The 26066-nt window shown below is 57.0% G+C and overlaps 1 protein-coding gene across 1 annotated transcript in view; it reads left to right on the top strand.

The window, feature by feature from the left end:
- LOC140599522 (uncharacterized) overlaps nucleotides 1-25778 on the top strand; it is a 126163-nt gene extending 100385 nt beyond the window's left edge. The window contains exons 7-9 of the mRNA XM_072762675.1: nucleotides 7364-7491; nucleotides 22223-22296; nucleotides 22526-25778. Coding sequence (XP_072618776.1) covers nucleotides 7364-7491; nucleotides 22223-22296; nucleotides 22526-22598 — 275 coding nt within the window. The 3' untranslated portion in view covers nucleotides 22599-25778. The remainder of the gene's footprint in view (nucleotides 1-7363; nucleotides 7492-22222; nucleotides 22297-22525) is intronic.
- Nucleotides 25779-26066: the final 288 nt, after the last annotated feature.

Genomic DNA, 26066 nt, shown 5'->3' with positions numbered 1-26066 from the left:
CTCGATCACCTCAATCCCAGGAGCCTCAGCAGGCTCTACTGTCGGCCTGGGGCGGGCTCTTGCCGCGGTGGTTCAGGGTGTTGCTCGGGGTCCGAAGCCCGTTGCTCCCCTGAGTGAGGTGGCTGCTCCGCCACATCGATGACCTCGATCGCCGGTGGTGGGGCCCGTTCGGCCTCCAGGGCTCCCAAGGGTGCAGGTGGCTCTTCCATCTCAGGCCAGGGATTCAGAGGTCTGACCACCACGGGTCTTACCTTGTACACAGGAGCTGACGTCAGGCCTCGGGCCGAGCACTCAGCTCCCCCAGCCGGGACCAGCTCCTTCCCCTGAGCCCTGGAAGGTGCAGCAGGCCCCACAGTCGGGGCTCGGGTGGGCTCTTGCGGTGGTTCAGGTTGTTGCTCGGAGTCCGAAGCCGGTTGCTCCACTGGCACATCGATGACCTCCATAGCCGGTGGTGGGGCCCGTTCGGCCTCCAGGGCTCCCAAGGGTGCAGGTGGCTCTTCCAGCTCAGGCCAGGGATTCAGAGTTGTGACCGCCACGTGTCTTACCTTGTACACAGCAGCTGACGTCAGGCCTCGGGCCGAGCACTCAGCTCCAGCAGCTGGGACCAGCTCCATCCCCTGAGACCCTGAAGGTGCAGCAGGCCCCACCGTCGAAGCCCTGGCATGCTCTTGGGGTGGTTCAGGGTGTTGCTTGGGGTCCGCAGACAGAGTATCATCTCCAAGAAGACAAAGTATCATCACCAGGATGGACTTTCCACGTCCCTCTCAAATCAAGGACACGCTACCCACCGCTCAACGTGTGTGAGTGCAAGAGCCCTGGGAGGTCTCCCCAAACTGCAGTCCATGGGGATGGGGTGTGAGCCTATCCAGTGCTCCCGGCCCAGCAGCATGGAGGCTTGATCTGTGTGGCCCACCCTGTCCCCAACTCAGCCACCCCAGTCCTCCTCACCTCCACCCTCAAACTCCACTTGATGGAGTTTTACAAAATGGCAAAGGTAACGCTCCACACGACAGTCGAGCACTGAGCCTGGCACATATTGCCCTGTGAATTTCAGCAGCTTTGTCAGGGCAGGAAATTCTGGGGGATCGTGGAAGTCCTCCTCATAGTAGTCCAGCCAGATGGTCAGGAAGGAGGTCAAGGCGCTGGGGAGGGACAGGTGGGCATAGGCGTCAGAAGACAGGGCTCCTCACACAGAGGTGTCCCGGGGAAGCCCTGCAGGAACCGGGGCCCTCGGCCTCCAGCGTGGGGCTGTCGGAGGCCAGTGCTGCTCCTTGTCCACCTGCCACCTGGCGGTCCTACCTGCCACAGCCCTGCTCACTGAGGAGGGGCTGGCACGAACCCTCTGTGCATGGGAGCCCATGACCAGCAGTGTGACCTTCACTGTCTTTCCCGGGGAACCTTCCCTCCTGTGGGTCTGCCCAGCCTCACTCACGAGGGGCTCCAGGGGGTGTCCTTCCACTGACTCTAATCTCCCACGGGCGGGGGTCGTCTGGTCCCTGAGCCCTCACTGGCTCTCCTGAACACCTGCCGTGCACCCGGGTCCAGGTGCCACCAGATTGGTGAGTGCGATGCTCCCCACACCCTCTGCTCTGGGTCCCAGGTGTGGGGCAGACAGAGGGTTGGGAGAATGGGCATGGAGGAGGTCCCTTTGGCGTCCCAGTGCTCTCCCACAAAGCCCGCACCCCACCCACGGCTCTCCTTTACTCTTTCCCTGACGGGGCCTCAGACCTCTACCCTGTCACAGGAATTGAAGATGTGTGCGATGAGGGGTCCAGCAGAACCCTCCGACCCACAGCCCCCTCGTGGCCCTCCTGGAGAGGGAAGGCTCCCCTGCATGAGCCAGAGCTCACTCACATTTCCCACTGGTCCCGGATTCCTTCCTTCTTGCAGGAAGCTACGATGCATCGATATCTAGAGGAGGGCGGGGGGCATCACATGAATCGTCCTGTGGACCCAACCTCTCCTCATAGGTGCTGTCACCCTCTGAACCCCAACTAGTCCAGAACCCTGGGGGGCCGTCAGCTCTGTGCATTGGGCCACGGGCAGCTCCTGGAGAAGTACCTGCACCCGCTGGCACTTTCTGAATGATTAAGGAATGAAAGGGCTCCGGCCAGGCCCATGGCAGATATCCAAGTGGGCCTGGGTGCCCAGGTGTCCCCGGGGACCCCTACTCCACTCCAAATGCCCCAGGATACAGATCCCAGGTGGACTCCCTTTCAATGGCAAAAGAGGCCAGCTCAAGACCCTGGTGACAGTGGGGAGGCGGCACAGGCTTTGTCATGGGGAGAGAACGAAGACTGCTGAGCACAAGCACAGCCCCTCTAGCTGACCTGCCACAGGCCAGGCCCCGGGGGCTGCCCTACAGGACCCGACTAGGCCCTGTGTGACTCTACTCCAGTCGGAGCAGCAGCCCCAGGGGCCAGGAAGTTCAACCACGTTCCCCAAGACTCCCAACCAGTAGGTATCCCATCCCCCTGGGCTGTGGAGGGTCAGGGAGCTCACTTTGCAAACAGCAGGTCCAGCACCTCTTCAGGGGTGCCATACTCTTCCACGACGTTTAAAAATTCAAATAGGGACAGATTGTGCAAGCGCAGCAAGGCAGGCACCAGTTCTTCTACCTCCTGCTGCAGCCGCTCCCTCCGGCTGGGGGTGGTCGGGCAGATCCGATTCCTTTTCAGGGCTGAGGCCCTTTCAGCCTGAGGTGGGACAGAGGGGACGTGCAGCCTGCACTGTAGCCTCCAGACCACCTGGGAGTTGGAGCGCAGGCCAAAGCCCGAGCTCTCAGTGGCTGCGGGGCATGGGGGGGGGGGGCAGAAGTGCCCACAGCAGGAACACGGAGCTTGAGGCCTACAGCTCAGTCACTTAGCATCTGACTCTGGGTTGTGGCTCAGGTCATGGTCTCAGCATCCTGAGATCCCGCCCCTGGCAGGCTCTGCCCTTGGGGCAGAGTGTGCTTGAGGAGACTGTGTCTCCCTCTTCTGCTCCCTGCTCTCTGTCTGTCTCTTAAACGGACAAGCTATCCAGTAAAGAAATAATCTTAGAGGATAAATTAAAAAAAAATATGGATCAATGCAAGGATCTCAAGTGGGAGGGGTCAGTATCCCAGGGCCGCTTGTCAGCTGAGTATTGACAGCACCTCCCTGCATTAACGGCTTCACCCCTTGAATTTGACCACACGTCCCTGTCTCCAGGTGCCCACACGGAGACCTTTCCTTGGGTGGGAGGGCCCAGGGCCTGAGGGTTGCAGGATGTTCAGCGCCGTACTGTGATTTGGCAACAGAAGGGAATCGCATCGAAGTCCGGCATCAGTGAAGGGCTCAGTGGCTGTGGGAACCAACTGGCCTTCTGACATGTTGTGCAGCACACGAGGCCCCTGTGCCTGACCCCGGGAGGGGGGGCAGGGATGCGCTCCTTCAAAACCTAACTGCAGAGCGATAGACATAGTACAGTGAGCCCCGTGTCCCTTTGGGGAAAAGTCTCCCAACTCACCAGGACCATGCTCCACCCTTGGAGAAGGTAGGAAAGGACATCAGGCCAATGGGGCCTCCTGGGAGCACCAGTTAGGAGAAAGCATAGCACAGTGCAAACTACTGGAGACCGCGTGCGATGAGACATGGTGTGTCTCTTTTTCAAAAGTTTTTATGGGCAGCCCGGGTGGCTCAGTGGTTTAGCACTGCCTTCAGCTCAGGGCGTGATCCTGGGGACCCAGGATCCAGTCCCACATCAGGCTCCCTGCATGGAGCCCGCTTCTCCCTCTGCTTGTGTCTCTGCCTCTCTCTCTCTGTCTCTCGTGAATAAATAAATAAAATCTTTAAAAAGAGTTAATTATAAAAAAAAGTTGTTATTCATTCATGACACACACACACAGAGAGAGGGGGGGGACAGACACACAGAGGTAGAAGCAGTCCCCATGCAGAGAGCCCGAGGTGGGACTTGATCCCGGGTCTCCAGCATCAGGGCCTGGGCAGAAGGCAGGCGCTAAACCACTGGGCGACCAGGCATCCCCTGAAGGCTCTATTCTGATATTCCTACAATTCTGTGCACAGGGACTCTGCATGCATCTGGCCCAGGCAGGGGCAGGGCAATGGGGGCACGTTTGGGGAGGAGGGGAATCCAGACTCCTGTCGCAGCAGAAGTCTAGGGGGTAGCGCAGGGGAGCAGAGGCTGGCTTCTGGGACCCGGGGCCCTTCCTGCTGCATCGGGGCCCTGGGTGTCGGGTGGCCCCAGCCCCTGCACTCACCTTGAACTCTTGCAGGCCTCCGTAAGATGTGTTGGGCTCCTTCCAGATCACCACCAGGGTGTCGGGGATGTCCTCTTCCTCCTGCCTCCGCCGCCTCCCGTTGTCCCATGTGCAGCTCTGTATGTCCCATGTGGAGCTCTGTATGTCCCGTGTGGAGCTCTGTATGTCCTGTGTGGAGCTCTGTATGTCCCGTGTGGAGCTCTGTAAAGACAGTGTGGGGCAGCCAGGCAGGAGGCCTCAGCGCCCGGTCTGGCCGCCTCGGTCGGGCCGCACACCCAGCTGACTCCATTGCAGACACACCACATCACAGTGGGCACACACCTCCCCCAAGGAGAGCAAAGGGATGCGGCTGCAGGGCCTTGGGTTAACTCCGAGTCGGGTAAGAGGGCACCTCAGGAATCCTGTTTCCACCCTGCCCACCGTGACCTCAGGGTGACCCTGAAGGGATCACCGGGGAACCTGCTGCCCTGCACGGTCCTCCATCCTGGATGCGACCTGCCCACACATCCCTGGTTCCCTGAAGAGGAGGGGATGGGGCTGCCCCGGATGGCTGGCACAGGTGGCCTGGCCTGGCCTGGCCTGCTCTGTATTACCCTACGGCGCCTCCTGAAAAACTCCCTGAGGCGTTGAGTTTGACGGTGGCACCAACGTCTCCAGCATTCGAAGCAGCCGCATCCCTCGGGTTCCTGGGGTTCGTCGGAACTGGGATAGTGATTAGGGAACATCTTTCAGTAGCAGAAGTCTCCTGAAAGTGAGCCTGAGGTGGGGCTGCACTAGAATGTGGGGGCCCGGGTGCAGGGTTCCAAGTTCTGTTGGCCTCTGTTGTGAAAGAAGTGACCTCACTGCCTCGGACCCCCTCCCTGAGTCCACTCCTGGAGGAAGCTTCAGGAGCAGCGCTCAGGGCTCCCAATGCCCCCCCCCCGCCCGCGGGCAATGGGCTGTGTGCACACAGTGACACAAGCGCACCCCTCTCCACAGGCCCCAGGGAAGGGCTGTGTGCAGCCAGGGCCCCAGCCTGGAAACGCACCTGGGGTCAGACACAACTTTCCATTCTTCCCAGGTTTCCACCCCAGAGAAGCCGTTGTGCCCATCGGGGATGGCCTGCCTTGTCTGTGGGTTAGGGATTATCCTAGCAGGTGCTTCCTCCAGACGTCCCCAGGCCACTGTGGTATCATATCTATGATATTCGGGGCGGGTGTCCCATGCAGGAAATACCTCCCACCACGTTCTTCCTTGGTGTGTACATGCGTCCAGGCCCACAAGGTCCCTGTGTGCACACTCGTGGGCACCGGTACCCTCATTCTGGAGGCCCAGAAGATGACAGTCCCACAGGGGCAGGGATGGGGAATAGCCTCCCAAGATCCTAGGCTCCTGAATCCAAGGCAAACCCTACAGTAGGTGTGGGAGTCTTGGCGTAGAAGGTGTGAGGCCGTCCTTATCCTGAAACCCTGCAGCCCCGGGCTGATCGCTGGGAGAACGTCCTGACGCCCAGGACACGGGTGAGGCTTGGCGGTGGCGTCTCGTGCCATCCCTGTGCCCCAGGCCTGCGGACAGGGGACGTTGGGAGAGGGCTCCCTGTCCTTGGCCTGCATGGGCGTCCTGGCCTGCCTGCCCACTGGGGACGATGGGGACGGTGGGGCAAGAGCCCGGAGAGAGCCCAGGGCTGCCTGCTGGCAGGAGGCTTGGCGAGCATGGCTGAGGAACGCAGGCCAGCTGACTCCCAGGGGCCCGGCCCTCGGCTCCCCCGGGGGGGCGTCTGCCTCCGGCCATCTCGCTCCGGCTCCCCAACACCAGCAGAGGACAGGACGCCACCGGCCCGACCTTCCCGCGGGAAACCCGGGAGCTCCTTTCCACAGGCAGGGAGCCCGGCAGGGTCCTAACAGGTGGCTGCCACGGTCCCCTGGAGACTGAGTGGTCAGAACCGGACGTCCCTGCGGCCAGCTTGCAGTCCACGGGGGAGCCCCAGGGGGCCGGGCAGGCGCCCTGTCCTCTGACATGGGACGTGGGTGGGGTTACAGGAGGCGGGAGCTGAGGGCTCTCACGGTGAATTCTCAGGTCAACCTGTGGCACCGGAGAACACCAGGAGGGGTCGGTCCTTCTGGGCAGGCGGAGGGCAGCATGAGCAGAAGCCGGGGGATGTGCTCTCAGTGGGGCTGCAGTCGCCCGTGGGCCCAGGGCACCCGCGACACTCCCCGTGTGACCACGGCCACGCTTCTTACTGCTTGTGTTCATTCTGGAAAAGGTCATCGTTTTTCGTGAAGTTTGCGACTTCCATTAACGTGTCGCGGGCTTGCTGTCCCCTCTGAACGAACGCGTGAATGCGTTTTGGAGAGCGTCTCCGTCGTATCTCGTGGTCACACCCGTGGACCTGAGCCACTCGCGGGAAGGAGTTTTGTGAGGCCGTCTGCTATTTTAGGGACGTAGAGGGGAGTTTTACGGAAGTGTCCGAGGATGATCACAGCCGAGAGCGGCGGGTCAGCGTGTGACAGGTGCTAGGAAGTCTGCCCCCGGGCGACGGCGAGGTGGGCGCGACACTCTTACTGTTGCAAAGTGCCAGAGTGGCAGTTCTGAGATGACCCTGGGTGGCGAGGTCAGGGTGCAGACCCTGGTGCGCCCCTTGCAGCTCGGGCCCCGGCAGGTGACTCTTTATGGACAGCCGCCCACACATCCCGTGGAGGCCAGCCGCGAGGACTCAGGTGTGTGCACCTGCCCTTCAGGGGCTGGTGTCGGGGGTGTCTGGCACCATGCACAGGGGCCGGCAGGTGATGGTCTGAGGTGGTGGTCAGGAGGGGAGCAGTGCTGGTCCCCCTGGAAGAGAGAGCTGGCTCCAGGCTGGGGCTGTGTGGGTGTGCCAGCTGGGCCGCGGGGCGGGCAGGGTGGGGCCCTTGCGTGGGAGCCGGGCTGAGTGCAGGTGTAGGGCCGGGTGAGTGCCCCAGGGTGACCCTAACCACGGCCCTGGGGGCCGCTCACCTTCCTGAGGCTGCCCTGGGCTCCCAGGGGTCCCCTGCCTGTCGTGCTGCACGCTCTGTGGTCTCTGGCACCTGGTGGTGAAAGTGCAGGTGCCCAGGCCCCGGGCGGGTCACTAACCTGGGATTTCTCCTGTCGCCCCCCCTCCCCCTCCAGGAGAACCACTGTCGCCACATGAAGATCCTCGGCGACTGTTATTACTGCGTGTCCGGCCTCACCCAGCCGAAGACCAACCATGCCCACTGCTGCGTGGAGATGGGCCTGCACATGATCGATACCATCACGTGAGTGCCCCGCGGCGACCGTCCCCGTGGCGACCGCCCCCGCGCTGTCCCGTCCACTCTCCGAGAGCCAGGCCGCATGGCGAGGCGCGTGTGCCTCTGGGACCCCCTCCTCTGCATTTTGCTGGGACGGCATTTCTTCAACCGTGGCCATCCAGGGCATTGTCGGAATGGCGTTAGTGGGGCGGGAAGAAATACGCTTTGTCGCGTAGCCTGGCCGGGCATCCAGGAAGTCAGCCGGGTTCCGCTTGAAGGAATTGCCCGTGCTCAGCCTTGCGCGCCTTGGCATCCAGGTGTCCCGTGCCGAGGGGCCTTCGAGGGAACAGGTGCGCGTCGCCTGGACACCGCGGGCCGGCCGTGTCCACTTCTCAGCCAGCCTATCTCGTCCCATCAGGCAGCAGGATGAAGAGTTAGGGACCCTTGGTCGGGGTAGGAACGGCGTGGGGCTGGGAGGCTGGGCTGGTGGCTGTAGCACCCCTGTGCCCACGTCTCAGCAGCTCAGAGGGGTGGGTGCAGCCCCGCAGGGCGGGCTTAATTCACAGGGAGCGCTGTCAGCATCCACACTCGGAGCTGAGAAGTGGCGGCAGCAGCGTTGTCTGGGGAACAAGAAAGGGGAGAGAGAGAGATGCAAACGAGGAGGCTCCGAAGCGTGGACGGGTGTGGAGGTGCGGCGTCCCGGAGCCGGGCAGCGCCCTCGGGGACAGGGTGGGGGCTCTGCGGGCAGTGGGTCCCTGTGCCAGTGGTGGCGGGTCTGCGCCCGCACCAGGGTTGGGGGCGGGAGAGGCCCCGGTGAGGCCAGCGTGCATCCAGACACTGGAGCGTCTGCCCTCGAGGGGGAGCTGCGCTGGGGCAGGTGGGCAGGGCCAGGCAGGAAGCACAGGTGCGTCTCCCAGAGGGTTCGGAGGCTCCCCCTCGCGACGGCGTCTTTTTGTGTCCCCGGCCACGTCCCAGCCATCAGAGCGCCGGGCACCACGTGCCACGAATCCGCCTGCGGTTCACATCGCTTCCTTTGTCAGCATGTGATGTACACCCCGTCACGCGTCACCCCTCGTGTCACAGCCCGTGCTGTCTTATGTGACGTCGCATGGGGCTCACGTCCAGCCGCTCTCAGGTCGCGGCAACATCAGTGTGGAGCATGGCCTTGGGTCACGTCCTGTGTCGTTCTGGGACCTCCTGGGCCAAAGTGAGGTTGTGCAGGGGGAGGTGCGGGGAGGCAGGTGTCCACTCCCCCGTCAGCCGGTCAGGGGCGTGTCCCCAGCAGGGCCTGGCCAGGCTGCCGCCAACGGCTCGTGCCGTAGATATCCCTGAGGGGGGTGACACCGGCTGCCCCTGCTGGGGGCCTCCTGGGGGGACCTGGTGCCCCTGCCGCCCCCAGGTCTCCTTGGGGGGAGAGGCGCCCGGAGGCGGGCTTGGGACGCCTGGCTGCTCTCGCGGGCTCTGGGCTGCCCTGGTGCGCCCCACCTTCGCTGCACTTGGGCGGCCTCGGAGGGATTTCTGTGACCGTCTCTTGGCTGCCCCAGCCCGGAGTTCTGCACCTCCCCTCGGCGTGGCTGCTGCTGTGCCATGTGGAGAGGTGGATCGGCCACCTGTCTGCCCCTTCTCCGTTTACTTGGGGTGGTGGGGGCCCCTTGGCTGTGTCTCCTGTCCGCTGAGGCTGAGCTCCAGGTTCCCCGACCCTGTCGGCCCTGAGACCCCGCCTTGGCTTCGGAGGCCGCCCACCCCGGGGCCAGTGGGCATCTTCCTTGGCCTCCAGGGCTGCTGTCTGGGTCGGCTCCGGATCCCCAGAGGCTTCCATGGCCTCCTGAGATTCCGGGGCCCGGTCTCTGTCTCCACAAACTGGGAGCATGGGCTGGGCGCCGTCCCGGTTGTGGACAGGGGCGAGGGCCACCAAAGCCACAGCTCGGAGCCGGCCTCCTGCCCACGATGAGCCCCTCTTCCCTTCTCTGGGGGCCCCAGAGCAGGGTGCCGCCTGTGTGCGTCTACCGCATGGTGGGCCTCACGCAGGGACGGGCTCCTGGGGGGCCACTCCTGGCCTGCCGGTGGCCTCCCTCACCTGCCGCACCGCCCCCGTCGGACACAGAAACGTGCACAAACGTGTGTATTTGTGTTTAGCCTGGAACTCTGTTAGCACAAACCTTGCCCGAGAAGAAGCGAGGAGCAGTGGCCAGGGCGGGTGTCTGTCCTCTGGCCGGGCTGTGTGCTGCTGTGCGTTGGGCTCGCGGCACCCGGGGAGGACGGCGGCTTCCTTCTGGGCAGGGCCTGTCAGTCTTCTCCCTCGGAGCCCCGAAGGCGCAGCATCCCCGAGGCCCCGCCGCGGCCCGGATGGCTAGAGTGAGCTGTGGGCGACCGGCAGGAAGGTGGTGCTTGCAGACGCCCCTCTCCAGGCCGCGGAGCAGTCGGCTCCAGCTGGGGGTCCTTGGCACACGGGGGAGACCCAGAGCCGGGGGCTGGTTTGGGCCGGTTGTAGGATTCTTAGACCATCTGCTGCAGACCCTGTGTGCGGTTCCAGGGTGCTCAGGGTCAGGGGATGCTGCTCCCTCGCCCTGAGAGTGTTGCCTCTCTGGCAGTACACCCAGTCGGGGTGCAAACGCGAGTGTCCCTGGACTTGTGAGCTCAGGACAGGCGTGTGAGGGGCTGGGTGTTTGCTGCCCCTGCATGAACATGGTCACGGTTATGGACGGCCTCTCCTCAAGGGCAGGTGGGTGCAGGCCCTGGCCGCCAGGGTTCTGAGCTCTCCTGAGGCTAGGGGGTGGTGGTGGGGGGGTGGCGGGAGGACATGTGTGTTCCTGGTGCAGCGGGTGGGGGCGATCTTGTGCTCCACTCCATGGGAGGCAGGTTCGCGTCGGAGTAACAGGCGGGAACGTTGGCACACTCTGTGTTCAAGACCGTGCAGGGCACTGATGTGGAAGCAGAGGCCCAGGGCTCCCTCCTTGTGGGGTGGGTGACGCTGCTGGGTTTGGGGGCTCTCCAGTCGGGCCGGCACTCGTCCTCTGCTGGGTCCCCATCAGCCGGAGCCTCAGTGCCCCCCTCCACGGCTCCTCTGCCCCGGCCCCTGAGGCTGCAGAGCGTCGGGTCGCACAGCCACCAGCAAGCGGGTGCTGCTGTGGTGCCAAGGAGACGTTAGCCGGACACGCTTTGCCCCGGCTCTGGTTTTGGGGTTACGTCTCCGTGAGACCTTCCCTGACGCGCCTTTTACTGAGAAGTGAGTGTCTCGGTGACTGCATCTGTTGGCAGATGTTTGAGGCAGAGCTTTCCAGAGCAGGTGAGGGTGTGTGGGTTGTGGGATTTGGTGGGCGGCTGGCTGGGGTGCTGCGTGCCACAAGTGGGTCCCCGCCTCCCCGTCCCTGGGCCCCTTCCTGGCTGCAGAGGCGGAAATGTTAAAAACGCTCAAATGGACCATGTCCTGCTTTTCTCATTCAGGTTTCTCTGTCTTCCTTTCTGTTTGCAAATTTCAAAACAAAAAAACAAAACAATTAAAAATAACCCAACCCAAATTTTAACCTCATTTTGTTTGTCTTGGCGCCTCTCGTTGGAGGTTGGGAAACGAGTGATAAAGTTAAAATTGAGAGAAACTACATTCATCACGTGTAAAAGTCAATAGGTATCGAGGACACATCCATTCAGACTCCCAAGTAACCCGTGGTGGCACGCGGACTTCTGGACGTGCACCGGGGACCCCGGACCCGACGCGAAACACTGTGGTTCTGGGGGCTGGGCCCTCGGTGAGCACAAGGGGGCGCGGTGATTGGCGCCCCGCCACAGAAGGCTGGGCCAAGGGGGACGTGGTCCTCACGGGCTGGGGGAGGGGGTTCCTGCCAGGGCAACTGGCACCCAAAGGCCCTGGAGATGGGCCCTGGGGGATGGAGGTGAGGGCCTGGGAGGACTCCCTGGAGGCTGCGTCTCAGCTGGGCCAAGTCGTACTAGGAAGAAGGTGGGCGCACAGGAATCAACCGCAATTTTGAAGCAGGAGGGAGGTTGGTCTCTGAGCTCACGGGCCCCCTGCTGTGCTGGGCGGGTGGGGGTCTGCCCCGGGCTGGGCGCTGGTGGGTTTGGCTCCAGGGTGGCGGCCTGGTGGCCCTGCATGTCTGTGGTTTTCCTTGGGGAGACTTGCTTACCACGCGGCCACCTTGTCGTGGGCCATTGCTTGGCCTCCTGGTGTGGTTGGGCTTTGCCGCTCATGTGGAAGGCCCATTGGACACACCTGCCATGGGGGCCACCTGTGGACAGACCAGGGTGGCAGAGGGGCTGGTCACCTGGCTCAGTGCTCCCTCTGGCAACTGACTGTGGCCATGCGTCCCAGAGCCGGGCGGGGACCCCATGCTCCCACCTGTCCGTGCTCCCTCACGGGTATACACGAGGGCCCAGCTCATGCCCATGACCTGTTTCTTGCAGGTCAGTGGCCGAGGCCACTGAGGTGGACCTGAGCATGCATGTGGCGCTGCACACCGGCAGGATCCTCTGCGCACGTGTGCGTGCGCGTGTCTGTACCCGAGTACATAGGTGGTCTGCGCACCCGTCCGTATGCCGGGGAACAGCATAGCCTAATTATTCTTTTCTGCGTAACCGCACTGAGGTTAAAACCACTCTCTTCACGCTTCATTCCTGTAAAGTATGTGGTTCGGTGGTTTCCAGTGTATTTACCGACTTGGGCCACCGTCGTAATGGTCAGTGTTAGAGCATCTTCACGTTCCCAGAGAGCCCTGTCCCCAGCAGCGGTCACTCCCTATGTCTGCCGCTCCATCCCCGTGGATGCGTGCTTCTGCTCACTGCTCATTGCCCATCCCATGTCTACTCTGGGCAGCCCACGCCCCCGAGTCCTGGGGAGACCCCTTATCTGAGAGGCTCGCTGCCCGGTGCCGTCTTCACCGTGCACCTGGATTCTGGCTTCTGGGTGGGCAGAGGCCCTGGAATGCTGAGCCCTCTGGACCCCTGTCCAAGGGGCTGGGATCCCCTGGGGGGCGGGTGTACAGTGTTGGCTTGAGTCTCCCTGCAGACCGGGGAACGCACCCGATGCTGGCTCTGTCCCACAAGGGACTTGAGCTGCCACTGTCATCCCACGTGAGGGCCCGACCACAGCCTGGATTGGGTGGGTCAGGGGTAGGACCCTCAGCTCACCTGAGATGGGCTGGTCTAGGCCCACTTCAGGCGCCCCGAGGCAGGCCACCAGACAAGACTCAGGGCCTTCAGCTAAGGGACTCGGCCGGCCCTCTGTGACCGTGCCGGGAGGGGCCCAGCCGCGTTCTCCCCGTGCCTGCTGATGCTCTGCCCTGGCCAAGCCCGGCGGTGTCAGGTCGGAGCCGCTTCCAGACAGGCGGCCGCATACGTGGGCTCCCAGAAGGGAGACCCGACCGCTGCTGTTTGCCACAGCCTCAACAGGTGATGGAGCACAGCGTCTCTCGTGGGCTGTGCCAGGAGACTCAGGGGACCCTTGTCTGGCTGCGGCTGGCTGTCCAGGGGCACGGGGCTGGCTGGTCCCTAGAGGTGCCCATCCCGCGGTCAGCTGGCCCGTCTGGTTTCAGGTCTTTCGTTGCGATTAGCTACTCAGCTTGAGGAGAGCAGTCAGGGTGTGCTGGAGAGTCGGGTTGGCCTGGCGTGTGCGCATCTGGCTTCGGGCTTGTTCACCAGGCACCTGCCATGCGGCCAGCGCCACAGACAGAGGCTGCGGTGCCCCGTCTGGGTTGGCAGGCGCTCTCTTCGGTGTCCCTTTAGATGTTGTAAGCCCAGTGTTTGGGCCTGCCCTGGTGTTCCCCACTGACAACATCCCAGGCCCCCACCTCTTGGTGAATTTTCCGGGGAGCTCAGTGGCAGGGAGACCCTCCACGTGTCAGTGGGAAGGGGTGCCTACATGCGACGCACTGACATATTTTCCCAAGGAAAGGCCACCTCACCTTCCTGTAAACCCAGCAAAACAAGGACATTTCTCGACTTTTCCCGCTTGCCCTGTGGGTCCGTAAGCCTGTCATGCGGACATCACGGTGTCTCATGCCGTTGTGGAACGGTCAGGCCAGGCCTGGGGGCTAATTATTTACAGATCCCGGGTGGTCACAGGAGCCTGCATGCTTGAGCTTCCTCCTCGTCTGTGGCCACCGCAATGCCTGTGTGCCAGAGCCGTGTTTCCTTTGGATTCCGCAGACAATCGGGACGCCGACCTCAGTTTGGATGATAGTAGGGCAACTTGTTCCTGCACAGGGAATGCCTGTCTCGGGAGGGTGATTCCCATCGGTGGTGGCGCCATAGTGGCGGGACTCGGAGGGAAGGTGGCCCGGCGTGGGCCTGCCTGTCACGCGGGTACGGTTCTGTGAGTTGTTGGATTCGCTTTGCCAAAACGTGGTAAGGGGATTTGCGTCGGCGCTCATGAATAATGTAGTTCTCTCATTGTCTTTCATTCATTCATTCATTCATTCATTTCTGTAAATTTATTTTTTATTGGTGTTCAGTTTGCCAACATATAGGTTGTTCTCTCATTTTCTAGGCCAGACAAGGCTTTGAGGTCAGAGCGAAGCAGGCCTCACCAGTGGGGACCTGTTCCTTCCTTTGCGGGTTTCTGGAAGAGTTTGTAGAATTGGTACCATTTCTTCCTCAGACGTTCAGGGTAGTGAAGCTCTTCGGTTTGGATTTGTATGTCTGTCTTTAGAGTAGGAAGGTTTTAACTAAAATGAGCTTCTCTAAAGATAAAGGGCCGTAAGGCTTTCCTTCTTTTTTTTCTTTTTTGAGGTAGCTTTGGGAATTTATGTCATTGCCTGAACGTTGATTTTACTATTCCCTTCTTACCCACTTTACCATTTGTAGGATTTGTGGTGACATCTCCTCTCTCCTGATGTAGGATTGTGTAGACTCTTTTTTTTTTTAATCAATGTGACTAGAAGTTGATACATTTTATTGATCTCAAGAAATAGCTTTTGGTCTTTTTGCCTTTCTCTGTTATTTTGAGTTTCCAATTTCATTGAATTCTACTCTGATTTTTATTTTCTTCTGATAACTTTGGGGTTAATTTCCTCATGTTCTCTAGTTTCTCAGGATGATTTGTGCTTTCTCTAACTCAGGGGTTTTAGTGTACATTTTCCTCCAAGTCCTGCTTAATTCACAAATTTTGACATTAAATGTCATTTCATTATCCTTTGGCTCAGAGATCTTTGTTGCTGTTGTTATTGTTCTTCTTCTTTCTTCTTTCTTCTTTCTTCTTTCTTCTTTCTTCTTCCCAAGAGTTATGAAGACATACATTCTTTTGTTGAAAATTTCCCAGGGATCTTTCTGTTACTGACTTCTCCTTAGTTATACTGTGGTCAGAGATTATACCTTGAATTCTTTTAGATTTCTTGAGAAAGAGGGGCACGTGGGTGGCTCGGTTAAGCTGCTGAACTGATTCTTGAGAATTCTATCATCCCTGTCCAATTTTGTGGCTGTTGGATGCTGTGGGTTTTTAAAATTTATTTTAATATTTTAATTTGTTATTTTTTTCAATGGTGTGTTTCATGAATGCCAATGAGGCCACCCTGGCCGAGGATGCTCATAGGTCTTCTATGCCCTAATGGACTTTATGCCCAAATATTCTACCAATTTTTGAGAGAATGAGGTTGAAATCTCCCGTTGTACCCGTAGACAGAATTTTGTGCGGTTCTACCAATTTTTCCTTCATGTATTTTGGCAATTCATTGTTAGGTGCATAATAAATGTTTAGGATGAGGATGTCCTCTTGGTAAGTTGAATCCTTTGTCCCCTTTATTACTATGGAAAGAGCTGCTTTTCCCAGGTAATGTCCTTGGCTCTGCAGTATACTTTACATGATATTATATAGGTAATCCTGCTCCCTTTATATATTTTTCATCATTTTACTTTTAACTTATTTATATATTTTTACCTAAGGTGGGTTTCTCATAAGCAAAACGCAATTGGACCAATATACAATTGGACCTTGCCTTCTTATCCAACTTATAAGTCTCTGCTTTTTAAATTGAGCTGTTCAGACCATTTATAAGTAATATGATTATTGATGCATTGGATTTTAATCTTTTATCTTGCTGTCTCCTATTTGTCATGTCTACCCATCTGTTCTTTGTGGTTTTTTTCCTCTTTTTCTGCCTGCTTTGGATTATTTTTGTTATTCTATTAAAATATATAACAGCATTTAATGTTCCATGTATAATGAGTATTGATTACTTTATTAATAGTAGTAATTCATTTGTCTCTCTTGCTCTCCCTCTTTTTTTTTCCCTTCCCCTTTTTGTTAGCTGCATTCTTTGTTGTATTATTACTTTAGGTTTCAAGTTTTTATATAAATTCGAGGGCTAACATATAGCTATTATTACTTTCAAGGGTAGTATTTAGTGATCCATCACTTACACATAATGCTCAGTGCTCATCACAGGTGCCCTCCTTAATACCCACTCCCTCTCTCCCCTCGCCTCAGCAACTGTCAGCATGTTCTCTGGAGCTAAGAATCTGTTTCCTGGTGTGCATCTCTCTCTTTTCTCTCCCTGTGTTCATCTGTTTCATTTCTTAAATTCCATACATGAGTGAAATTATATGGTGTTTGTCTTTCTCTGACTGACTTATTTCACATAGCATAATACGCTCTAGCTCCAACCAGGATGTTGCAAATGGCAAGATTTCATTCTTTTTTGATGGCCAAGTGGTATTCCATTGTATATATAGACCACATCTTTTTTGTTTTTGTTTTTACGTTTGTTTTTATTAAAATTCGATTTTCCACCATATGGTATAACATCCAGTGGTCGTCCAACCACGTGCCCTCCTCAGTCACCCAGTTACCCCATGCCCCCACCCACCTCCCCTTCTGCAACCCTTTGTTTGTTTCCCAGAGTTAGGAATCTCTCAGGGTTTGTCTCCCTCTCTAATTTTTCTCGCTCAGTTCCCCTCCTTTTCCTTATAATCCCTTTCACTATTTCTTACATTCCACATATGAGTGAAACCATATGATGATTGTCTTTCTGCAGTTGACTTTTTCACTCATCATAATACCTTCCAGTTCCTGGAGGGTATTATGCTGAGTGCAGTAAGTCAATCGGAGGAGGACAAACCGTGTATGTCCTTATTCATTTGGGGAATATAAATAATAGTGAAAGGGAATATAAAGGAAGGGAGAAGAAATGTGTGGGAAATATCAGGAAGGGAGACAGAACATAAAGACTCCTAACTCTGGGAAACGAACTAGGGGTGGTGGACGGGGAGGAGGGCGTGGGGTGGCGTGAATGGGTAACGGGGACTGAGGGTATACTTGACTGGATGAGCACTGGGTGTTATTCTGTATATTGGTAAACTGAACACCAATAAAAATTAATTTATTTAAAAAAAATTAAAAAAATAAAAAAATAAAAAAAAATACCTTCCAGTTCCATCCACATCGAAGCAAATGGTGGGTATTTGTCCTTTCTGATGGCTTAGTAATATTCCATTGTATAAATATACATTCTTTATCCATTCATCTGTTGAAGAACATCTCGGCTCCTTCCACAGTGTGGCTATTGTGGACATTGCTGCTATAAACATTGGGGTGCAGGTGTCCCGGCGTTTCACCACATCTGTATATTTGGGGTAAATCCCCAGCAGTGCACTTGCTGGGCCGTAGGGTAGCTGTATTTTTAACTTCTTGGGGAGCCTCCACACAGTTTTCCAGAGTGGCTGCACCAGTTCACGTTCCCACCAACAGTGCAGGAGGGTCCCCCTTTCTCTACATCCTCTCCAACGTGTGTTGTTTCCTGTCTTGTTAATTTTCACCATTCTCACTGGGGTGAGAACACATCTTTATCCTTGCACATTGATAAATTTTTAGGCTCTCTTGGTAGTTTGGCTATTGTTGATGATGCTGCTATAAACATCAGGGGGCATATACCCCTTCGAATCAGTATTTTTGTATCTTTTGGGTAAATACCTAGTAGTGCATTTGCTGGATCTTAGGGTAGTTCTATTTTAACTCTTTGAGGAAACTCCATACTGTTTTCCAGAGTGGCTGTACCAGTTTTCATTCATGAGATTTCTGAAAACCACAGGTTAGAGCAGACACAGTTCAGAAGACACTGAGGAATCCCCGACTTTGGCGTCTGCTTTGTCTGTGAGCCAGGGACCTCGTGGCTGGAGTTCCGGAAACGCACACACGCAGAGAAGAGTCTTGGAAGCAAGTGACACACATGGACGCCGAAGTGCTTAAATACAGATTTATTGCAAACCGTCACTGGAGAGGGGACTTCGCAGGCGGGCACCCTGGTCTCCGCGGACCTCGGCTGACGGAGCTCAGTGGCCAATCTGAGGCGGCCGCATCTGAAGTGAGAAAACACGCAGGCTGCGCCGGCTCCAGGGCCCAGGCCGGCAGCAATGGGCAGAGGACACCCACGAGGACGGCCCGCCATCCGCCGCATGGCCTGGTGCCCCAGCCCGCCACTCTGACGCTGGTGAGCTGCTGCCACGGCAGGTGGGGTGGGCCAAAACGCAACACTGAAAACCACGTCAGATAGAGAAGACGAAGAATCACGGAGTCCATGGCTCCCCAGTCTCCCGAGTAGATGGGGTACGGTGCACGTCCCACCTCGTCACACCAGGAGATCCCGACGAGACCATCGAGACCGGTTCTCACTCACGTGCGTGCCATGAGAGCCCTGGGACGTGGGATAGGTTGGCAAATCCTGGGGACCCTGAGGATGGGGTCTCAGCAGCTCCAGAACAGGCTCCGTTCCATCTATGGGGGCAGAGCTCTGCGCCGCCTTGGCCATTCTCCTCCCAGCCACCTGGTGTCTACACCTCCTTCGATGGCACGAGAGCCATCCGATGCTTCCCAGGGGCTGCTTCGGACATACTCAGGAATCCCCACCCATTCCTGGCCACCTCGAGCCACAAACCTGCCCCCACACAACCGACGAGTCAGCTCCCGCCTACTCAAGCCCTTTGAAGGGGGCCATTTCTGGAGGAACCATCGCCTAGAAAGCAGTCCTCCTCCTCAGCCCCCAGGACAGCCCCCGAGGGAAGGTCCCAGGAAACCTGCCAGCTGACAGCCCCACAGAGCAGCGGGCATGCAGCCTGTGGGCCTGGGGTGGCTCAGGCCCCACGGGCAGAGCAGAGGCAGGAGGAAAGGCCGCGGCTGTGTCTCCCAAGGGGACCTGGTCAGCTCCCCGACAGGGACCAGGCCCCACAGAGGACGTGGGAGGACAGTTCCTGCTGCGTCTGTGGCCTACTCGGGAAGGTGTCCCCACATCCGGCAGCGCTGACCAAGAACCCCAGTCTGGTCTCCCCGATGGGGCTGAGTAGCCGGCAGACGCACGCACACACACACCAAGCGAGAGCGCAAGCATGGGTGTGCAAGAGAGATGAAGGCGAGGGCCTCCTACACCCCCCTCGGCAGCAGCCGGCCCAGAACCCGCTCCCCGGGCCCAGCACGAGGAATGGAAGCAGAGCCCACGCGGCAGCAGCAGCAGGAGACTGGGTGGCCGGCGTCCCACTCACCCCACACTGCTCCCCAAGTGTGGAGATGCAGGGCCGGGCGCCGCGGGTTCACCGTTTTTTAAAAAGATATTTGTATTGGAGTTCAGTTTGCTGTCATGTAGCATAACACGCAGTGTTCATCCCACCAAGTGCCCCCCTCAGTTCCAATCATCCAGTCATCCCAACCCCCCACCCACTTCCCCTTCCACTACCCCTTGTTCATTTCCCACAGTTAGGTGTCTCTCATGCTTTGTCACCCTCACCGATATTTTCACTCATTTTCTCTCCTTTGCCGTTATTCCCTTTCACTAATTTTTATATTCCCCAAATGAATGAGACCATATAATGTTTGTCCTTCTCACATTGACTTATTTCACACAACGTAATACCCTCTAGGTCCCTCCACGTAGAAGCAGATGGTGTGTATTCATCCTGTCGGATGGCTGAGGAATATTTCATTGTATACATAAACCAATCTTCTTTATCCATTCATCTGTCGGTGGGCACCGAGGCTCCTTCCACAGTGTGGCTATTGTGGACATTGCCGCTGTAATCATCGGGGTGCAGGTGTCCCGGCGTTTCACTGCGTCTGTATCTTTGGGGCAAATCCCCAGCAGTGGGATTGCTGGGTCGCAGGGCAGCTCTATTTTTAACTCTGAGGAAGCTTCACACAGTTTTCCAGAGTGGCTGCACCAGTTCACGTTCCCACCAACAGTGCAGGAGTGTCCCCCTTTCTCCACATCCTCTCCAACATTTGTGGTTTCCTGTCTGGCTAACGTTCACCATTCTCATTGGTGTGAGGTGGTATCTCATTGTGCTTCTGAGTTGTGTTTCCCTGATGGCCAGTGATGCGGAGCATTGTCTCATGTGCTTGGTGGCCACGTCTATGTCTTCCTCTGTGACATTTCTGTTCATGTCTTTTGCCCATTTCATGATTGGATTGTTGGTTTCTTTGCTGTAGAGTTGAATGAGTTCTTTAGAGATCTTGGACACTGGCCCTTTTTCTGACGGGTCATTTAGAAATATCTTCTCCCATTCTGTGGGTTGTCTTTTAGTTTTGTTGAGCGTTTCTTTTGCTGTGCGGAAGCTCCTCATCTTGATGAAGTCCCAGTGATTCATTTTGGCTCTTGTTTCCCTGGCCTTCATGGATGTATCTTGCAAGAAGTTGCTCTGGCCAAGTTCCAGAAGGGTGTTGCCTGTGTTCTCCTCTCGGATTTTGATGGCTTCCTGTCTCACATTTAGATCTTTCATCCATTTTGAGTTTTTCTTTGTGTTCGGTGGTGTGAGAGAATGGTCCAGTTTCATTCCTCTGCGTGTGGCTGTCCAATGATCCCAGCAGCATTTATTGAAGAGGCTGTCTTTGTTCCGGTGGATGGTGTTTCTTGCTTTGTCGAATATTAGTTGACCAGAGTTGAGGGTCCACTTCTGGATTCTCCGTTCTGTTCCATTGACCTATGTGTCTGTTTTTGTGCCAGGACCACACTGTCTTGATGAGCACAGCTTTGTAGTACAACTTGACATCCAGCATTGTGATGCCCCGGCTCTGGTTTTCTTTTTTCATATTCCCCTGGCTACTTGGGGTCTTTTCTGATTCCACACTAATCTTCAGATGATTTGTTCCAACTCTCTGAAGAAAGTCCATGGTATTTTGATAGGGATTGCGTTCCATGTGTAAATTGCCCTGGGTCACGTGGACATTTTCCCAATATATGAATTCTTCCAATCCAGGAGCATGGAATAGTTTTCCATCTCTCTGTGTCTTCCTCAGTTTCTTTCAGACGTGCTCTGTAGTTTTTTGGGTAGGGATCCTTTACCTCTCTGGTTAGGTGTGTTCCTAGGTATCTCATGCCTTTGGGTGCAATTGTCAATGGGACTGACTCCTTAATTTATTTTTCTTCAGTCTCATCGTTAGTGTCTAGAAATGCCACTGATTTCTGGGCATTGATTTGGTATCCTGCCACAATGCCGAATTTCCTGTATGAGTTCTAGCAATCTTGGGGTGGAGTCTTGGGTTTTCTAGGTACAGTATCATGTCATCTGCGAAGAGGGAGAGTTTGACCTCTTCTTTGCCAATTTGAATGCCTTTTATTTCTTTTTGCTGCCTGATTGCTGAAGCTAGGACTTGTAGTAGTATGTTGAGTAGCCGTGGTGAGAGTGTACGTCCCTGTCGTGTTCCTGATCTTAGGGGAGAGGCTCCCAGTTTTTCCCCATCGGGAATAATATTTGCTATGGGCTTTCCTTAGATGGCTTTGAAGATGCTGAGGAATGTTCCGTCTATCAGTACAGCGTCAAGAGTTTTGATCAGGAATGGATGCTGTATTTTGTCAAATGCTTTCTCTGCATGTATTGAGAGGATCATCTGGTTCTTGTTTTTTCTCTTGTTGATGTGATCCATCCCATTGACTGCTTTACGAGTGTTGAACCAGCCTTGCATCCCGGGGATAAATACACTTGGTCATGGCGAGTAATCTTCTTTATGTACTGTTGGATCCTGTCGGCTCGTATCTTGTTGAGAATGTTTGCATCCGTTTTCATCGGGGATATTGGTCTATAATTCTCCTTTTTGTTGGGGTCTCTGTCTGGTTTTGGAATTAAGGTGATGCTAGCCTCATAGAAGGAGTATGAATGGACCTAAAGTACCACGATGTATAATTTAAAAGCATCAGAGTCAATTTTGTACAAAGTTAACTTATCCTTTTTAACAAATAAAATTCATGAAGCAATTATAGAGGTTTATGAAAAACACAAAATACAGAAACAGCACAATGAAAGGGGAGGGGAAGGCTTCAGTTGTGCTGCAGCCATCACGAGCTGCTGCTCAGGGGCCGTGGCTGGTGGCTCCACTGAGGCAGGTGGCAGCTCCAGCCCTTCGATGAACTCGAGAGCCAGCACCGGGACCTGCTCCTCCTTCTGGGGTGGCCAAGAAGCAGGTGGCTCCTCCAGGTCAGGACAGTGAATCAGAGGTATGACCACCAGGTACCTTGACCTCAGCAGCCGGCATCTCGGCCCAGGCCTAGCTCTCAGCACCAGCAGCCGGGACCAGCTTGATCACCTCAGGCCCAGGAACTTCAGCAGGCCCCATAGTCGGCCTCAGGCAGGCTCTTTCCGCAGTGGTTCAGGGTGTTGCTCGGGGTCCGAAGCTGGTTGCTCCCCTGAATGAGGCGGCTGCTCCGCCACATCGATGACCTCGATCGCTGGTGGTGGGGCCCGTTCGGCCTCCAGGGCTCCCAAGGGTGCAGGTGGCTCTTCCAGGTGGGACAGGGATTCAGAGGTCTGACCACCACGTGTCTTGCCTTGTACACAGCAGCTGGCATCAGGGCTCGGGCCCAGCCCTCAGCTCCAGCAGCCGGACCAGCTCCTTCGCCTGAGACCCTGCAGGTACAGCAGGCCCCAGAGTCGGGGCTCGGGCGGGCTCTTGCGGTGGTTCAGGGTATTGCTCGGGGTCCGAAGCCGGTTGCTCCCCTGAGTGACATGGCTGCTCCAGCACATTGATTAGCCGGTTGTGGGGCGCGTTAGGCCTCCTGGGCTCCCAAGGGTGCAGGTGGCTCTTCCAGCTCAGGCCAGGAATTCAGAAGTCTGACCACCACCTGTCTTGCCTTGTACACAGTAGCTGGCATCAGGGCTTGGGCCAAGCACTCAGCTCCAGCAGCTGGGACCAGCTCCATCCCCTGAGACCCTGAAGGTGCAGCAGGCCCCACCGTCGTCGAAGCTCGGGCGCGCTCTTGGGGTGGTTCAGGGTGTTGCTCGGTGTCCGAAGACAGAGTATCATCTCCAAGAAGACAAAGTATCATCACCAGGATGGACTTTCCACGTCCCTCTCAAATCAAGGACACTCTTACCACCGCTCAACGTGTGTGAGTGCAAGAGCCCTGGGAGGTCTCCCCAGACTGCAGCCCGTGGGGATGGGGTGTGAGCCTACCCAGTGCTCCTGGCCCAGCAGCATGGAGGCTTGTTCTGTGTGGCCCACCCTGTCCCCAACTCGGCCACCCCAGTCCTCCTCACCTCCACCCTCAAACTCTGCTTGATGCAGGTTTATGAAACGCCAAAGGTAACGCTCCACACAACAGTCGAGCACTGAGCCTGGCACTTACTGCCCTGTGAATTTCAGCAGCTTTGTCAGGGCAGGAAATTCTGGGGGAGCGTGGTAGTCCTCCTCGTAGTAGTCCAGCCAGATGGTCAGGAAGGAGGACATGGCGCTGGGGAGGGACAGGTGGGCGGAGGCATCAGAAGACAGGGCTCCTCACACAGAGGTGTCCCGGGGAAGCCCTGCAGGAACCGGGGCCCTCGGCCTCCAGCGTGGGGCTGTCGGAAGCCAGTGCTGCTCCTTGTCCACCTGCCACCTGGCGGTCCTACCTGCCACAGCCCTGCTCACTGAGGAGGGGCTGGCACGAACCCTCTGTGCATGGGAGCCCATGACCAGCAGTGTGACCATCACTGTCTTTCCCGGGGAACCTTCCCTCCTGTGGGTCTGCCCAGCCTCACTCACGAGGGCCCCCGGGGGGTGTCCTTCCACTGACTCTAATCTCCCACGGGCGGGGGCCGTCTGGTCCCTGAGCCCTCACTGGCTCTCCTGAGCACCTGCCGTGCACCCGGGTCCAGGTGCCACCCGATTGGTGAGTGCGATGCTCCCCACACCCTCTGCTCTGGGTCCCAGGTGTGGGGCAGACAGAGGGTTGGGGGAATGGTCATGGAGGAGGTCCCTTTGGCGTCCCAGTGCTCTCCCACAAAGCCCGCACCCCACCCACGGCTCTCCTTTGCTCTTTCCCTGACGGGGCCTCAGACCTCTACCCTGTCACAGGAATTGAAGACGTGTGCGATGAGGGATCCAGCAGAACCCTCGACCCACAGCCCCCTCGTGGCCCTCCTGGAGAGGGAAGGCTCCCCTGCATGAGCCAGAGCTCACTCACATTTCCCACTGGTCCCGGATTCCTTCCTTCTTGCAAGAATTCATGATGTATCAATATCTAGAGGAGGGCGGGGGACATCACATGAATCGTCCTGTGGACCCAACCTCTCCTCATAGGTGCTGTCACCCTCTGAACCCCAACTAGTCCAGAACCCTGGGGGGCCGTCAGCTCTGTGCATTGGGCCACGGGCAGCTCCTGGAGAAGTACCTGCACCCGCTGGCACTTTCTGAATGATTAAGGAATGAAAGGGCTCCGGCCAGGCCCATGGCCGATATCCACGTGGGCCTGGGTGTCCCCGGGGACCCCTACTCCACTCCAAATGCCCCAGGATACAGATCCCAGGTGGACTCCCTTTCAATGGCAAAACAGGCCAGCTCAAGACCCTGGTGAAGGTGGGGAGGAGGCACAGGCTTTGTCATGGTGAGAGAACGAAGACTGCTGAGCACAAGCACAGCCCCTCTAGACCACCTGCCACAGGCCAGGCCCCTGGGGCTGCCCTACAGGACCTGACTAGGCCCTGTGTGACTCTACTCCAGTCGGAGCAGCAGCCCCAGGGGCCAGGAAGTTCAGCCACGTTCCCCAAGACTCCCAACCAGTAGGTATCCCATCCCCCTGGGCTGTGGAGGGTCAGGGAGCTCACTTTGCAAACAGCAGGTCCAGCACCTCTTCAGGGGTGCCATACTCTTTGACCACATTGAGGAATTCAAATAGGGACAGACTGTGCAAGCGCAGCAAGGCAGGCACCAGTTCTTCTACCTCCTGCTGCAGCCGCTCCCTCCGGCTGGGGGTGGTCGGGCAGATCCGATTCCTTCTCAGGGCTGAGGCCCTTTCAGCCTGAGGTGGGACAGAGGGGACGTGCAGCCTGCACTGTAGCCTCCAGACCACCTGGGAGTTGGACCGCAGACCAAAGCCCGAGCTCAGTGGCTGGGGGGGGGGGGCCCAGGGGGGGCAGGAGTGCCCACAGCAGGAACTCGGGGCTTGACGCCTGCGGCTCAGTCACTTAGCATCTGACTCTGGGATGTGGCTCAGGTCATGGTCTCAGCATCCGGAGATCCGGCCCCTGGCAGGCTCTGCGCTTGGGGCAGAGTGTGCTTGAGGAGCTTGTGTCTCCCTCTTCCGCTCCCTGCTTCTCTGCCCCTCTCTTAAACTATCCAACAAAGAAATAATCTTAGAGGATAAATTTTTTAAAAAATATGGATCAATACAAGGATCTCAAGTGGGAGGGGTCAGTATCCCAGGGCCCCTTGTCAGCTGTTTTGGCAGCACCTCCCTGCATTAACGGCTTCACCCCTTGAATTTGACCACATGTCCCTCTCTCGAGGTGCCCACACGGAGACCTTTCCTTGGGTGGGGGGGCCCAGGGCCTGAGGGCTGCAGAATGTTCAGCGCCGCCCCGTGATTTGGCAACAGAAGGGAATCACATCGAAGTCCTGCATCAGTGAAGGGCTCAGTGGCTGTGGGAACCAACTGGCCTTCTGACATGTTGTGCAGCACAGGAGGCCCCTTTGCCTGACCCCGGGAGGGGGGGCAGGGATGCGCTCCTTCAAAACCTAACTGCAGAGCGATAGACATAATACAGTGAGCCCCGTGTCCCTTTGGGGAAAAGTCTCCCAACTCACCAGGACCATGCTCAAGCCTTGGAGAAAGAGGGGGAAGGACGTCAGGCCAATGGGGCCTCCTAGGAGCACCAGTTAGGAGAAAGCATAGCACAGTGCAAACTACTGGAGACCACGTGCGATGAGACACGATGTGTCTCTTTTTCAAAAGTTTTTATGGGCAGCCCGGGTGGCTCAGTGGTTTAGCACTGCCTTCAGCCCAGGGCGTGATCCTGGGGACCCAGGATCCAGTCCCACATCAGGCTCCCTGCATGGAGCCTGCTTCTCCCTCTGCTTGTGTCTCTGCCTCTCTCTCTCTGTCTCTCGTGAATAAATAAATAAAGTCTTTAAAAAGAAAGCATTATGAAAAAGTTATTATTTATTCTCGAGACACGGGGGTGGGGGCAGACCCACAGACAGAGGTAGAAGCAGTCCCCATGCAGAGAGCCCGAGGCGGGACTCGATCCCGGGTCTCCAGGATCAGGGCCTGGGCAGAAGGCAGTCGCTAAACCACTGGGCGACCAGGCATCCCCTGAAGGCTCTATTCTGATATTCTTACAAATCTGTGCACAGGGACTCTGCATCTGGCCCAGGCAGGGGCAGGGCCATGTGGGCAAGTTTGGGGAGGAGGGGAATCCAGACCCCT

Source organism: Vulpes vulpes, chromosome 7 (genome assembly GCF_048418805.1).
Source record: "Vulpes vulpes isolate BD-2025 chromosome 7, VulVul3, whole genome shotgun sequence".
NCBI classification, from domain to species: domain Eukaryota; kingdom Metazoa; phylum Chordata; class Mammalia; order Carnivora; family Canidae; genus Vulpes; species Vulpes vulpes.
The sequence above is the reverse complement of the archived record's forward strand: the minus strand, read 5'-3'. Positions and strand labels throughout refer to the sequence as shown.